Below are 15,639 nucleotides of genomic sequence, written 5' to 3'. Positions count from 1 at the left end.
AACTGGACCATAGCTGTATTATAGGACTATAGATACCTGAGTTTACGGTATTATGAGCCTGAGTCTATCGGTTGTCCCATTAACGCCCCACATCACATGGCGATCCTGACAGATTGGGTAAAGTAATGACGCTAAGCTTTCGTATATCGACCTACCATTTCCTATCTATACTTCGTTTTTTTTTAGCATTAGAAATTAGGTAAACAATCTTGATGTGTCCTTTAATTGAAAAACACATTTTAAAAATAAGTTACGACAAATACGTAACAATTATGAATCTAATACGATAATTTATATTCTCCTGCTTTCATAAGTAATAGTTATTGATTTTTAAAAAGCGTTTTTCAATTAAAAGACATGCCAAGATCGCTTACCTTCTTTGAAGTTCTTTCTAATGCTAAAAAAAACGAACTATATATCGCACACGTGTTTTATTGCTATTCCGCTTATGATGCCAGCGATCAATGCCACTGTACGAGAGGGACAGCAATAATTATGTGCGTGCGAGAGATGGCAAATGGCGGGTCAATGTACGAAATTTTACGTGCTGAGCGTCCTTGCTTTAGTAGGTTGGCCAATCGAGGTGTCATTTTAATAAATGGAGTATAAAAACAGTTTAACTTAACTCAGCATCTTTTTTATAAGCCATGCTTTTGTTAGCTTTGGAACTATAATATATTAAATTTAATTAGTACTTTATAAAAAACAAAGGAATGACGGTTAAAAATGCAACGTTGAATAAAATAATTAAGCTTTTATTTTACGTATTATCGAGCACCATTTTTATATATTAAACACAGATATTTGAATAAATGCGCATGCGTTAAAAGTTAATAAATAGTTGCGAACACACACAAGTTAGAAAGAGATGGCAAGGTTGGCATTAAGCGCCTCTCTCATTCCTCCATGCTGTAAGAATAAAAAGCAGAATACGTCATGCGACGGGGGGAGGACATTTAAAATAATATAAAAAATAATATTAGACGTAGTTATTCACCTATAGATACATTTATTATGGATGCACATAGGAAATAAATTGCCAGTAACTGGTCACTAGAGTAATCTTTTTCAGTTACTTTTTCCCCTCATTTGCCACCAATTTCGTTCACGGAGATCACTAAATTGAAAAATTTTTGTGGGTGCCTAGTTTTTGGCAATCTATCCCGTATAATTGACATTTGGGACCAAAAACTGTACATATTTATAATTTTTGAGTTACTACATATTTTTGTTGTTATTAGCAAAGAATCATTCATTGTATAAAATGTGTAAATTCTACGGAAAATCATGCCCCGAGTTTCACAGTTGAAAATGGTGTTGTATTGCGCCATATATTTTGTGTTAGTTGAATTGTTTTGCCATCAATATTTGGCAACTAGGGTTACGGCATAATGACGAGATATATCGTATCATTCGTCGATATCGATAGATATCGACGAATGATACGGATCCGTTCAGCGCCATCCACATTTGTCATCAAATTCGAAGCACGAATATCTCTTAGATTTTACACATTTACCCCCCTATTCATAAATTCGCTAATAATCATTTGTCTTAATCTGTCAACTTGATTTGTATATTTGTAAGAAAGGGATAAAACATAAATTAACTAATTGAGGCTTTAGAGCGCGTTTGTGAATAAAGAGGTTAATATACTTTGGCAAGCCAGCTTTGCCAGTAGAATAAGGCGCCAAATTTAAAAAACGTAGGTGCGAACTATCTATGTCCCACACAAATTTTAAATTTCATTACAGAATGAATAAGTAAGGCCCACTTGCACCATCCCATTAACCCGGCGTTAAGCGGTTAAACGCCGCTAATTTGACCTAGTGTCAAATTGTATGGGTAACCATGGCAACACCAGGTGTAACCGGTTAACCTCGGGTTAGTGGAATGGTGCAAGTGAGCCTAATAGTACTACCGTACGTACAAAAAGACACTTTCTACGAAACAGAAGCTTGACAGTGATTCAGGGTCGAATCATGATATCCCTTTCTAACTTATATCACTATCCCTTTCGACTATTTAGGGTTGTCAAAATTCAAGTAATTAACTTATCCGTGGTCGTGCACGCAAAGGGACGACAAGTTGTGTCAACTCTAATAATCGCTCGGAGCAATGCCGAGCCGAGCGGAGCCGAGTTTGACCGAAGTCGAGAGTGTTACTCCATTGATTTCGCGCCTTTCTACTGACAAAGTCGGATTACCAGCCATACTTACATTACAATGAATAGTTTGGCTATGGAGGCCAGCAGGCCTATGAGCACGCAGGGGCACTTACCGGTGGAGACGGGCGAGACGCGGGCGGCGCGCGGCGCGGGGGGCTTGGCGTAGCCGAGGCCGGGGCCGGGGGCGGGGGCGGGGGCACTTACCGGTGGAGACGGGCGAGACGCGGGCGGCGCGCGGCGCGGGGGGCTTGGCGTAGCCGAGGCCGGGGCCGGGGGCGGGGGCGGGGGCACTTACCGGTGGAGACGGGCGAGACGCGGGCGGCGCGCGGCGCGGGGGGCTTGGCGTAGCCGAGGCCGGGGGCGGCGGCGGGGGCGGGCGCCGGCTCCGGGAGCCCGTTCTGGGCCGGGGGCGCGGGCGCTGCTGCCGGCGGTGGGGGGACCTGGCCTCACGAAATCAATTTGGTCACAGAATAAATAATAGTACTAGGTATAGAAGACTAAGGGCCAGTTGCACCAACCACATTTGACAGACTGATCAACGTCAGCCGGCGCGCCCCGGTGCTTTACTATGAAACTTTCCATACATAAAAATTTAGCGAACACTTTAACGATACGAACACTTTAACGATACAACTTAGGGTCGGTTGCACCAAATTGTCTGTAACCGTTAAAGCGTTCGCTAATTCTTTTTATATGGGAAATTTCATACTTCCCTGCTGTTTGACGTTAATCAGTCTGTTAAATGTGGTTGGTGCAACCGGTCATAAGGGTCGGTTGCACCAAACTGTTCGTATCGTCAAAGAGTTCGCAAAATTTTTATGTATGAAAAGTTTCATAGTAATGCGCCGGGGCGCACCGGCTGACGTTGATCAGTCTGTCAAATGTAGTTGGTGCAACTAGCCCTTATTCTCTAACACAATGCGCCTGTTACGATCAGGACCATACCCCGGCCGGCGAGAGCAAAAATGCGTCTGCTCCTAGTGCTTAATTAAATATCGACTATTCTATCGACATATGGATGTCGATAGAATAGTCGACTTTTAATTAAGCACAATTTTTTTTTAAACTGAGCCATTAGTATTTGTTATTTATTTCAACTTGATACCTCCACGCGTTTCTAAGAATAACCCTAAAACAATTTTCTATCAACATAAAATTATTATTATTATAAAGTTATTCACAATAAGTATCAGAATGTGTTGAAGAAGAAAGTTGGCATTTTAACTTTAAACAATTTAAATAAATTGATATCTGGCAGAGAAGTGGAACTACCTAATACAGAACAAATTCATAATCACTATGAATTATTTCGTTTTGCTCCGATTACTACAGTAGATTTAGAACGGTCCTTTAGTTGGATGAAATGGATTTTATCGGCAAGGCGAAGGAGTTTAAAATCAGAAAATTTAGAAAAAATGCTAATTGTATATTACGAAAATTACATAAAATACTGAATAAATACAAACACTTGGTTTTAATTTTGTTTACAACAATAATTAATACTTCTGCATATCATAACGGTGGTCCAGTACATCGTGTTGTTTTTATCGACATCGACCAAAGTGTGTGTCCTCGCACTATTAAGCTGTCAACGCATTTTTGCTCTCGCCGGCCGGGGTATGATCAGGACAGATAGGGCCGCTAGGTGGCGACAGCGCCACGCGCGACTTATGGCTAGCCACCAAAATTGGTGTGGAACGGATGTACTCTTAGTTACCTCTTGCAATGCAACGAAATTGCGGAGTGAGCCACGCCTGATATGGTTTACGTTTCTTTTAATGTCTTCTTGTAAATCATGTAAGTTTTCTTGTAAATTTTTTAAATGATGACGTAAACTGTTCGTGTGAAGTCAGGCCCCGTAACCAACGTGCCAATCGCTTACGCTCCGTAGCGATAGAAACGCAACTGTCACTGTCACACCAATATGGAAAAGTGATAGAGAGACACAAAGCGATTCGATGGCGAAACGATAGCGATTGTCACCTTGGCTAGGCCGCCTGTTTCTTTTGCGTCTACTTTTACAGTAGCGTAGCGTAAACTAACCCAGCCATGGGCGTAATCACATCTGCGAGGCACTTTTATTTCACTGTGCCCGAAGGGGCCTCGCGCGAAGCCCCCCTTGGGGCGCGAGGCCGTGGGCGACGGCCCACTTCGCCTACGCCTAGCTTCGCCACTGTACAGTCGCCATCAGATATATCGGAGCGGCGAAGGTGTTCACAATATCTGCACACGCACTCTAACGCCTTTACAATAGAGGCGTGTTCAGATATTTATGAGCGCCTTAGCCGCTCCGATATATCTGATGGCGACTGTACTTCTACACCATTGGGAGTTTAATAGGAACTTACCGTAGGCCACTCAGTAACCGGGGTTGTGGCTGGCGACTGCTTGGCCGCTTTAGCCGCGTTCTCTATGCTCTCGATGAGCGACTTCACCGAAAGCCGGGAGTCTTGGCGAGACACGCCTGAAACAATTCATACAAATGATTATGGTGAATTTAACTAATGACATCCAGCACGAGACCCTTTCGAAAGCTTTGGCAAAGACGTTTTTCTTCGAAATCTTTTCATTTCACTTTTTAACTGTTTTGTAACTTTTGCATAGCGAATAATTGGGTATTTCTAATTTCTAAGCCATCAAAAAACCTATCAATAAGGCAACATAGAAGTTGAAAGCGAAAAAACGAGAAATGAATGCATTGTATGAAAAAGTAACCTCGACACGAAAATAAAAAGAATGTTCAATGTAAAAGCAGGTTCGTTGGTTTATCAGGGAAAGAGTAAGCCGTTTAAAGGCTTCTTTCTAGGAAAACGTGGTCGGATCTCTGTTTTGCAAAGGGTATTATACTGTATTTAACAGTTATTTGTTTTACAAGGGGGCAAAGTTGTTGTTTAACCGCTCGATCGTGCTCAAATTGATACCCGAGCAAGCGAAAGATTCCAAAATTAAACCACGAGCGTAGCGAGTGGTTCGAAAAATGGAATCTTGAGCGTTGCGAGGGTTTCAAAGCACGAGGGTTAAACAAAATTTGCCCCCGAGTAAAACACAAAATTTTTCACCACACCAACCCGAAGCAAATATTAAATGTAAAATATCACACAAAATTAAACCAAATCAAATCCAAATGAATGTTATTAAATATTTATCATCCAAAATCATCATTTAAAAGTCAATTCTACCAGCAAACTTAAGTAAACAACTTAAAATTTGCATTTGATTACTTTGCCTCACATGTGAATAAAATGCAACTTTGCTATCAGTTTCTGAAGTGCAAAGTAAGCCTTTCCGAGCTGGTGTGGTGAAAATTATTTTACACCATGCATGAAATAAAGCACCAGATAATTAGGTATTAGAAAAAACGATGATAGAAGTTATTTTAAACACAAGTTATATTTAATAAATCGGATTGAAATATAAAAAGTAGTTAAAAAAAAAGGTCAAAAATGTCCAAAAATAATTGTGGAAATGTTTACCTTTGGTCCGCCGGTGTGACGCGGCGGTCGCCATGATGTCCTGCAGCGAAGCGCTGGTCAGCAGCGGCGGGGGAGGCGGAGGCTCCTCGGTTCTGGGCGGCATCGCTGCACAAATATACTAGTAACTACACCATCACCAGCTGTAACAGCTACACAGCTCACTATTGTAAACCTTATCCAGTTGGAATAAGGTTTAGGAATGATGAGGTAATTTTTCCGACCATAGTATTTAGGTTCGGCCTCTATCTTCAGACGATAGTATTTAGGTTCAGCGCACACTAGAATTATCTTCTTCTTCGTTACACTCTTGACAGAGTGGTCGTGGCTATTATGTAAACTTTTGAGCGACTCGTTTAACGACACGTCGCCATTCTACCCGAATTATACTTTCTGCCAAATATTCATTCCATAATTGTCCCTAAATATTCTTAGACTAAGGCCCGGCGCCAGAGGCGTAACTAGGGGGGGGTTGGAGGGGGCAAGTGCCCCGGGCGCCGTCCAAGGGGGGGGCGCCAAAATGGGCAAAAGACTACCTCTCATCCTGGTAATCTGGCCCACAGCTCAGAAAAGCAAAGAGAAAGCCGATCTTTTAGGTACTCTTTTTTGCCTAGAACTCGACCTTAAAAGACGACGGTAGCGCCCTACCGCCCACCATCCTTCAGTGCGAATACTCTATGCCAGAAACTTCTATCAAGCAGAGGGATATTCGGTAGGAGTTGCTATGCTTTCATTTTATAAGGCGAGCGGGCCGAGTGCTTCAGAGAGTTCAGAGCTGTGTTCCGTGTTAGCGCGTCTTTTCCCTCAGGGGTCTCCTGTCGGGAAGTTACCATTTTATGGACAGTCCAAGAGACTACCTATGCAAATGGATCCCTAGCCCTTTGTCCGGCAGGCGCATATATATGAGCCGTAGTAGACGGAACCTACTCCAATAGCTGCTGCTGCATATCTGTGACATGTTGTCTATCGGACGACAGTAGGTACGGGGATTCCTATATAGGCTGGTTAAAAATAACTACATTCCCGTTGCCAGGGAGGTTTTGGGATTATACTGAGCAACTTTTACTACGAGACCAACCCCGAAATCTCAAAAAAAAAGTTTACCCTCCCATAGAAAATGGACCAACCAAAATGTATGAACCAGCCAAATTTTTTTTTCGCGACTGAGGGGTTGGTCCCATAGTAAAAGTTGCTCATTATAATCCCAGAACCTCCCTGGCAACGGGAATACAGTTATTTTTTAGCCACCCTGTATACAGGATGTTCTCTACCGCTCGTAGGTAAGTACAATGAGCTGTTGTCTGAAGAATTGTTTGACATGCTGCCTAGTTGCCAACGGTGACAGCTTGCCATCACTGCACCGCTCGCCGTATTAGGATAGGCAGAGTGTTTATTCTCACACCCTAGAGGCCTAGAACCTAAATGGTCGCGTACTGTGCGGTTTAAGAGGAATTCCTTCCACAGTGGTCGGGAGGAAATTTGTCGAAAAAAGGGAGCTCATTCCACAATAAATTGATTAAGTTCCTTTTTCTCGAGAGGCTACAGTATGGAGATCTCCAAAAAAGTGCATAAGTTTTAAAATGGTCGGCAACGCGCTTGTAACTCTTTTGGAGTGTAGACGTCCATATGATGCGGTGACCACTTACCATCAGGTGGGTCGTAAACATGTTACCCACCGATGTCACAGAATAAATAATAGTACTAGGTACAGAAGACTCACTCTCTAACAAAACGCGTCTGTCACGATCAGCGCAGATATGGCCGCTAGGTGGCGACAGCGCCACGCGCGGCTTATGGCAAACCCCAAAATTGGGGTCGAACGGATGGACTTTTAACTGCCTGTAGCAAAGCGACAACATCGCGGAGTGAGCCACGCCTGCCGATGTATTAAAAAAACACATATACACTGTATTGTCTAAATTAAAAGTAAATTTTAGTTAAAAAAAAGTAACCCTTTTGTAGTTCATTTCGTTTGTGTGGGGGGGGGGGGGGCGCAAATTTGGTGCCTGCCCCTGGCGCCATATCCTCTAGCTACGCCTCTGCCCGGCGCCCATCACTATCGGCATGGCACGGTAAAGGAGCCTTTGGCATATTACCCAGGCGTTCTCAGACATGCCAAGGTTTTCAGAAATGCTAAGAACGCCTCGGCATACCTAAGACACCTTAAGGATTTCACAGTATAAAGCCTCTGAATTCCTATTTCCAAATACGCACTAAACGGCAAATACAGTACCTATTCGGCCGAACTTTTTGTATGTGGACGATTCTTTTTTATTAGTAATGTCATTGTTAAAACAAAACATTAATTCAGATATAACGAAAAAACACGGAAATATGACTTGTTGCATAATTTTTCATTTTTCTTTAGAACTTACTAAACTAAAGAAAATCTTAAGACGCTGAAAAGAAAAGTACAATGCTAAAGTGCATTTTATTATTGTGTGTGTAAAACAACAGTTACTGCCACCAAATATAAGCCTGGATCAACAGTGCTTAGCTAAGCGATACAAACGAACTTAAACTATTCTGTGCTAAATTGCTAATGTGATCTTAATTACTTTAAGGGGTACCCAGCCGCATAGCTGCTTTAAATTCAACTATAAGTAGTGTATCTTTAGGTATTTAAATAAAAATAAACAAATAATTTGTACATTTTCGGGTAGTTATAACATTTATTGGTTAACCGACCAAATACCATACTGCCTGGATCTGTCACTGAACGACCTAACATTATTTGATCGTGTAATGTTTTCATCTACCCTCAACTGGCTTAAGGAGCCATTTGAGGGTTACTTTTATTTTAATACCTAAAGATACAGACTATCTATAATTTTATTCACAAATGAATTGATAACACGGCATTGAGCACTGGCCCCAATTTCACCACGGTGACAGGTGCGACAATTGTAAAATATCACTGCTACTAACGTCACAGGCATCCATGGGCTACGTTTACCGCTTACTATCGGATGGGCCGAATTCCCGTTTGCCACCATCATTGTATTATTAAAAAAAACCTTATTATATCGGAAAAAAACAGATATTTCTCTGGCTGAGTTTATGACAATAATTGTCACAAGAAACACTACAATTGTCACAAAATTCCGACATAATATAACTCATTACCTGTCAAGAATTATCTACAATTCTTCTAAATCTTGACAATTGTCAGAAACTTCGCAAGAGAAATATCTGTTTTTTCCAATATAATAAAGGTTTTTTGAATAATAATGATAGTGGCAAACAGGAATTCGGCCCGCCCGATGGTAAGTGGTAAACGTAGCCCATGGATGCCTGTGACGTCAGCAACAGTGATGTTTTACAATTCTCGCACCTGTCACCGATGTGAAATTGGGGCCTGGTGATTTCCACCTTTATCTTCTTTAAGAACACGGAGTGAAGAGAAAACTGATCCTGCAGTTTTTAAACATTTGGGCGAATTGTGAAAATAGCACGTCACTATGCAGGGTTATAATAGTACATTGTAGGAGAGGACGGAAAACCGCCAAAAGATGGACGAGTGAGTTCGAGGGCCGACACGTTAGTGGAGGCCCTCGAATAATACGAGTCCATCTTTAGCGTTTCCGGCCGAGGCATTACATAGTGCTTTTCACGACTACTGCGAGGAAATAAGAAAACATTTGCAAAACTATAAGTACTAGCCCGCGATTTCTCTGGTAGCAAATTACTAGCCACTGCCTGTACTGTCTCTTGAATTTCAGTAGGCGTCAGCGTAAGAATATCATTTTCTTCACTAGAAGAACTCATTTTTATAGCGAGCGCGTTTCTTATATTTTTTAGTCAAACACAATTTACACTATCCAATTCAGTAAGTATTTTCAGATCCCGCCTTTTTTACTTTTTTTACCACTTTTAAGAGGCGTTTTTCTGTTATTTGCTTCAAACCGACTCTAAAATTAGAAGCGTTTTTGCTAAAAAAAACCACAAACAGCTATAAAAGTAAAAAACGCCTTAAGCGTGAACTGTATGGATAATTGTTAAAAAAAATGAAGTGAATGGTTTTGACATTTCTTTTTTTTTAAACAAGAAATTGGTTCTATTAATAACCTAATTTTATTTTTGAAGGAAAAAGTTGCGCAAAAAAAGACCTTTTATTGTTTTTTATGTTTTAAATTATACTCATTGCTGTAGCGAACTGTCACCAATGACAGATGATGATAACAATGAAACATTGTAGTAGTGGTAGTTCAGGTGCTACAGCTATTGCCTACTTTCCAGCTTGGTTTTAGACCATCTATTGCCACATTTCCGAACAGTGGCGTGAAAAATACAAATCAATTATAGTCTAGCAAATACAACTAGTCAGTCAGTAAGAACCAGGAGAATTATACTCATCCCTTTCTTTTGTGTGCTAGTACTTGTTTGAAATGAGACAGTCTTGGGCAAAAATATAACAACTTAACCTCTAGCCGCCCATCCGTCAAACCTTGCCAAGCAAATTGAAATCTTATTTAGTCGACACAAAGTTCAAATTAGAACGGAACAGGAGACCTTTTTATAGGTCTCTGGGTGGCTAGAGGTTAAAGCCGAGCCACACCGGCTTGCGTGTGCGTGACGTGCGCGTGAGCGTGCGCTAAAATATTGGAGCCGCACACGCACACGTCATGCTAGCTGTGTGCCATCTCTCATAAGGATCTGTATACTACAACGCCGCACGCGCACGTGCACGTCACGCACACGCAGCCGGTGTGCACAGGCCTTAAAGCTAAAGCCTGCGACACACTACACACAAACCGCCACCACCCTCCACCGCATGAGTTCAAACAACACGACACTCGACGTTACTTCTCACATACGAGTATTTACGGGTAGGGTATTTCAAACTGACCAGAGGAATGTATATGGGCAGTTTGGAAATATGTATAGTCCTTATTAGCGGCCAGATCTTAAAAAAGTGTTTGGCAAAGATTTCATTTTTGGTACAAGCTTTTATCGCTGACTGTACTTTTCTTTCCACAGGCAATTAATACTCACTCATGGAGAGAATTCTAAAAACACCAAACACAATTAGGTTTCGTTGATTTATCACAGAGTTCCTATGGCCACCTCCGGTCTCCATCATCAGATCAGCTCGATGGCACCATAATATTGCATTGTCACCCGACTTACGTATGTATGCAAAATTTCAGCTCAATCGAAAAACGGGAAGTGGATCAAATTTAACTTTCAAGATTTGATTACAGACAACGGTCAGGTGAAACTAAATAAAAGCTTGTAAAATCAGCCGCAAGCCACAACAGAGCTTTTGGCATTGGCATAGCTTCGTAAGGCCCACGGTCCTACACGTAGTACTTACTTTCAAAAACCATTTTCAATTCGAACAGAGTTGGCTCGTATTCAAAACAAAAGAAATTCGACTGTATTTCTTTCACTATGAATTTCAAATCCAACTGCTATTTTTTATGGTGGGGGTTTTAGGAGGGTAGACAAAGCTTAGAAGGCTTCAATGGTGGCCCCTCAGACTTATAAATCTATGGGTGGCCCATAATACGAAATATTGGAAGTGGATAAAAATAATTAATTACTTTGAGTTTAAAATAGAACGAAACAATTAAAATAAACGCTTTTGAAAATGGTTGAATTCACTTAAGTAATTCACTTAAGACTAGTACTATAGGTAGAACACTGGGCCTTACGGGATTGTTCTAGAAAATACATGTTATTTTGGCTTAGCGTCTAGCCCGAAAATTGTTGATTTAAAGGACTTTCCGCTAATAAGGACATCAGACCCAGTTATTGACATCACACTGGACGGTGAAGCCTGCACTTACGTAGCGGGCGCGCCGGCAGCGGGTCATTCAGAGACCTGATCGGGTGCGACAGTCTTTTATGCTCCAGTGTCTTCCAGTGGTACATCTTTTTTTCGCGAGGCAAAGAACCGAAGTTAGGCTCAATTGTGGGCGCTTTCTGACCTTGTAAAGATAGCTTTCTAGCAGCGTCAGACGCTGGGGCTTTTTCTAGGTTATGAACAATTTCACTTATAGGACTGATAGGCTGTTTTTTAGTCAATTCTTTTGCACTTGGTGATCGGGATAGCGATATTACAGATTTGGTTATTTGAGCCATCTCCTTACGAATATCAGTAAGTTCCTCGTTTTCTTGTGTAAGTATTATTTTTGGATTGACACGCTTCTCTTTCTTAGGTCTTTTAGGTCTTCTTGGTACAACTAATATGTCTTCTCTTGGGATGTTAGCTAGCTCGGTTTTGGCAAGGTTTTTGTTGATTTTGTCATCGTCAGCAACGTTATTTTCAACAATAATTGGTGTGGTTGGTTCTCCTATTTCCTCGTAATAGTTTTCTGTTGACAGTTCGGACGACTGTCTTCGATGTGACAGTGGTAAGAATGGATTGGTATTCTCTGTTCTCTTAGGTTCTACTCTAGTAATAGTTGAAGCCAGAGACTGAGAAGTATTGATGCGAAATGGAACATTCTGTACTGGCTGATAATATTTATTGTCAATAAGAAAATTTGGCTTTATCGGCAACTTAGCGACGCTTTTAACTTCAGAAGGTTTGACTTTGGTCGGGGATAATTTAGAGTCTGATATGCTTTCATTTGATCCAAACGTTTTCCAAGACAGAAAAGGCAATTTTGACTTTGAATTCTTTTGATATAGTCCCTTTTTCTTTTGACTGTCATCGCCCTTTAATGGACTTTTAGGAGCCTTTTCCTCATTAGCCCGAACTTGGTCTGTATCATCGAAATAAATTGTTGCTTTTTTGCTTTCTTGTTTAACTTCTACAGGCGTGACATTTGGTCTAAAGAAGATTGGTTGTATTAAGACTGGACTTATGACGATTGGGGATGACGCATTACTGCTTTGCAAACTAATATTACCGTCGACAATTTTTATCGGAGTTAAGAAGCCTTTAATTCTTTGATGCTTATTTTCAAAAGTAGGATTACTTTTACAAGCGACAGTAGTGTCTGGAGCTTTTTCAAAAGAAGTATCACTAAGAGTGTTTATTTTTAAATGGTAACTGATATTATCATCAACTGTTGCTACAAGCTCAGAATTATTTGGGACTGACTCATTTGTAACTTCTATAAATGGGTTTTTATTTTTAGAACATTTTGTTTCGACAAGTTCAGATGTGTTTTGCACATTTGAATCTATCATATCAAAATCCCTTTCCTTTTCATGCGTATTGTTGTTTAACTCAATTTTAACTATTTCTGGAGAGTCACACCTCTGATTATCTGCTTTTCCTGTATTCTTACTAACAGCGGCAATAATTTGTACATGTTTATCTGTGTCTATATCCTTCGAAGGCCTTTTCGCTGTTCTACCATTTTTAATAATTCGTTCAATCGCCGAGCGAAACGTCAATTTAAGGTCATCATTAGCTTTCTTAAACTCTTTTGCAACAGGGTCTTCAGGAACTATTTTTGGATCTGAAATGGGATCTGATTTGTTAGCGATATTCTTTTCTTTAACTTCAGTTACTTTGGGGATAACGTCTTGAATAAATGGCACAAACGGATTGGTTGGAGATGTTTTTATATCATTAGGATATGGGAAAGGAAGAATAGATGCTGCTTTGACGACTGGTATATTATTGTTACTTTCCTTATCTACTGTTTTATCTAAGACCTTAAATTTTTTAGGTTCCGGTGTTTGGTCTACGTGATCACTTACAAATGTATTGTTTTTCTCGAGAGGTGAAAGGAACACGCTATCAGAGCCTTCAGTAAATAGTGATGTCTCACTATAATTATTAGCACCTAAAAACTCTATACTAGTAGCCTCTTTTAATGATGTTCTAAATGCGCCATGATTATGTATATTATCTAGACTGTAAGCTTTTGGTTTACCATTATAAACGCCTCTTAGGTTTGTACTAAAAATAGTACCATCTCTAGGTTTAACTTCAAAGGATTCAGATTTGGTCTTATCTTTGGGATTATCATTAGCAACAATAGGAACTATAAATTCTTCAAATATTTCTGGCTCATCTGCATTATCAAACCCGTCTTGCCTTTTTACCTTTTCAGCAGCAATATCAATAGCGCCTTGCTTGTTAATTTTATCAACAGCCGCATCAACAGCATCTTGCCTCTTTAGCTTTCTATCTTTTATATCTTCAGCATTTTTAAATGTGTCGTTTTCGTGTATATATCCTTTATCTTCATCATTTGTTTCATCTGTCGTAACATTGTCAATTTCAATTTTGATTCCTTCATTCTTTGCCTCGGGAACACTGGATTTATAGAACGCCTGATTGACTATGCTCGTATCTTTCAAACTAGAGTCAGACACGCTATGTACTCTGGATAGATACCTCGTTCTGATATTACTGAATATGTCTTTGTTAGATATATCGCTTTGGGAGTCTCTGAACTCGCTAGATTTGTCGTCATCTGAGTAGATGACGCTATCCATCGAGACTGATCTGTCAACACCTGTATGTACAAATAGATTAGGTATGTAGTACACGTAATGATGTAAGTCGGTTAGTTTGTGACGACTACATCGCAAGCTTTACACTTAATTAGTACTTATGCTGTAACTGTGAGGTCCATCAAACAATTACTATCAGTATTTAATATACCGAAGCGAAAAAGGTACTCAAAAACATCCGAGCACAATTTTTGATAACGTTTTGTACAGCAATATTAACGGTACAATACAAATACGTTTATAATTTTAGATTTTTTATATATAAAATGCTTTGATCCTCAATATTTTGTAGTTAATGCTTTAGTAGCTTAGTTAGAGTACTTAAACTAAAATACGAGACTACCCAAAATAATATTTTCTGTCATCATCTGTTTTCTAATGATTAGCAAATTTTTTTAAATAGGTATTTAAAAAATAAAATTCGAGAATATTTTCCGAAAATCATCACAGCTACAGCAACGTTAGTTAATTTCGCTAATGTTTTTATTATATTATTATTTATGTATGGACCTTTATATTGTTTAAACCCTACCATGCAAGTCGTGTTGTTTCCTATTTACAAGTAAATATTACAAAAAACCCATTCTAAACTTACCTAAATACACCATTTAACATGCACTAAGATCTATAACTATAATAAACCAACAAATAAGAAAAAACAAGAAAACTATACAAATATAATTACATTGTTCACACAACTACCTATGTTTTATATGAAAATTAATTTTCTAAAGTTACAATTAATTATGTATTACAAGAATTATTTGTGACGTTCCACGGCAAAAGGTACGTTATATGGCGGCTGGCGCTTACGTCGCGTAGCGCCGCAATAATATTGGAGCTGCGTTAATAATAGCGTAAGCGCCAACCGCCATAAGGTACCTTTACCGTGGGACGTCACATGTATTGTCCAAGTCGAAGAAAACATTCGTGCTTCGAATTTGACAGCGTAAGGCCGCTCCACACTATATCTTAGAGCTGTTTCCCACTGGCGTCCAATTTTTTGCGGGTACGGTATTTTGCAGGATCCAGTTTTCTGTATACTGCAAAACGTAATTCAAGACCAAAAAAAATAAGACAATGTTGCCACTGCAATAATTTGCTTGTAAAATTGTAAATTCCTTTTGATAAATAATCACGCTAAGATAATTTATTTATTAGTAATTTTAGTCCTACGATTTAACAAAGTACTTTTATTTACTTATTTGTACATAAATACAAGACGCGCTAGTAAAAAAGTGGCAACATTTTTTACTTGTTTTGGTCTTGAATTACCTTTTGCAGTTTAGTATGTATGCAGGATCCCGCAAACAGAATCCTCGTGTGAAAGTTACTATATTAGCACCTATATTACTAAAACGGGATCCTACAAAAAACCGTGCCCGAGCGTTTTCCAAAAAATATGTAGGTACATTTAATTAACGTCTTCAAAATATTGACTTCTTGGGCTTATTTTACTCAGAATCATTTGTACATTCAAGCCTCATACATGAAAAAATGTGTCCCAACATTTTGTATGAAAAAATATTTTTCCATTGCGTCACGTTCATACAAATTAAAAATCATACATACAAAAAC

The 15,639-nt window shown here is 39.6% G+C and overlaps 1 protein-coding gene across 4 annotated transcripts in view; it reads right to left on the bottom strand.

The window, feature by feature from the left end:
• LOC134674458 (cytospin-A-like) overlaps positions 1-15,639 on the bottom strand; it is a 96,986-nt gene that overhangs the window by 5,118 nt on the left and 76,229 nt on the right. For 2 of the 4 annotated variants that reach the window (XM_063532532.1, XM_063532534.1), the window contains 4 exons: positions 11,430-14,063; positions 5,641-5,745; positions 4,516-4,631; positions 2,463-2,607 (listed from right to left, as the gene is read on the bottom strand). In XM_063532532.1, the coding sequence (XP_063388602.1) occupies positions 2,463-2,607; positions 4,516-4,631; positions 5,641-5,745; positions 11,430-14,063 (3,000 nt within the window). Of the gene's footprint in view, positions 1-734; positions 910-2,462; positions 2,608-4,515; positions 4,632-5,640; positions 5,746-11,429; positions 14,064-15,639 lie in introns of those variants that run through there. The other 2 variants (XM_063532533.1, XM_063532535.1) reach the window with 2 other exon arrangements.

Source organism: Cydia fagiglandana, chromosome 20 (genome assembly GCF_963556715.1).
Source record: "Cydia fagiglandana chromosome 20, ilCydFagi1.1, whole genome shotgun sequence".
Taxonomy (NCBI): domain Eukaryota; kingdom Metazoa; phylum Arthropoda; class Insecta; order Lepidoptera; family Tortricidae; genus Cydia; species Cydia fagiglandana.
Note: the sequence above shows the minus strand (reverse complement) of the source record. Positions and strands in the feature narration are given on the sequence as shown.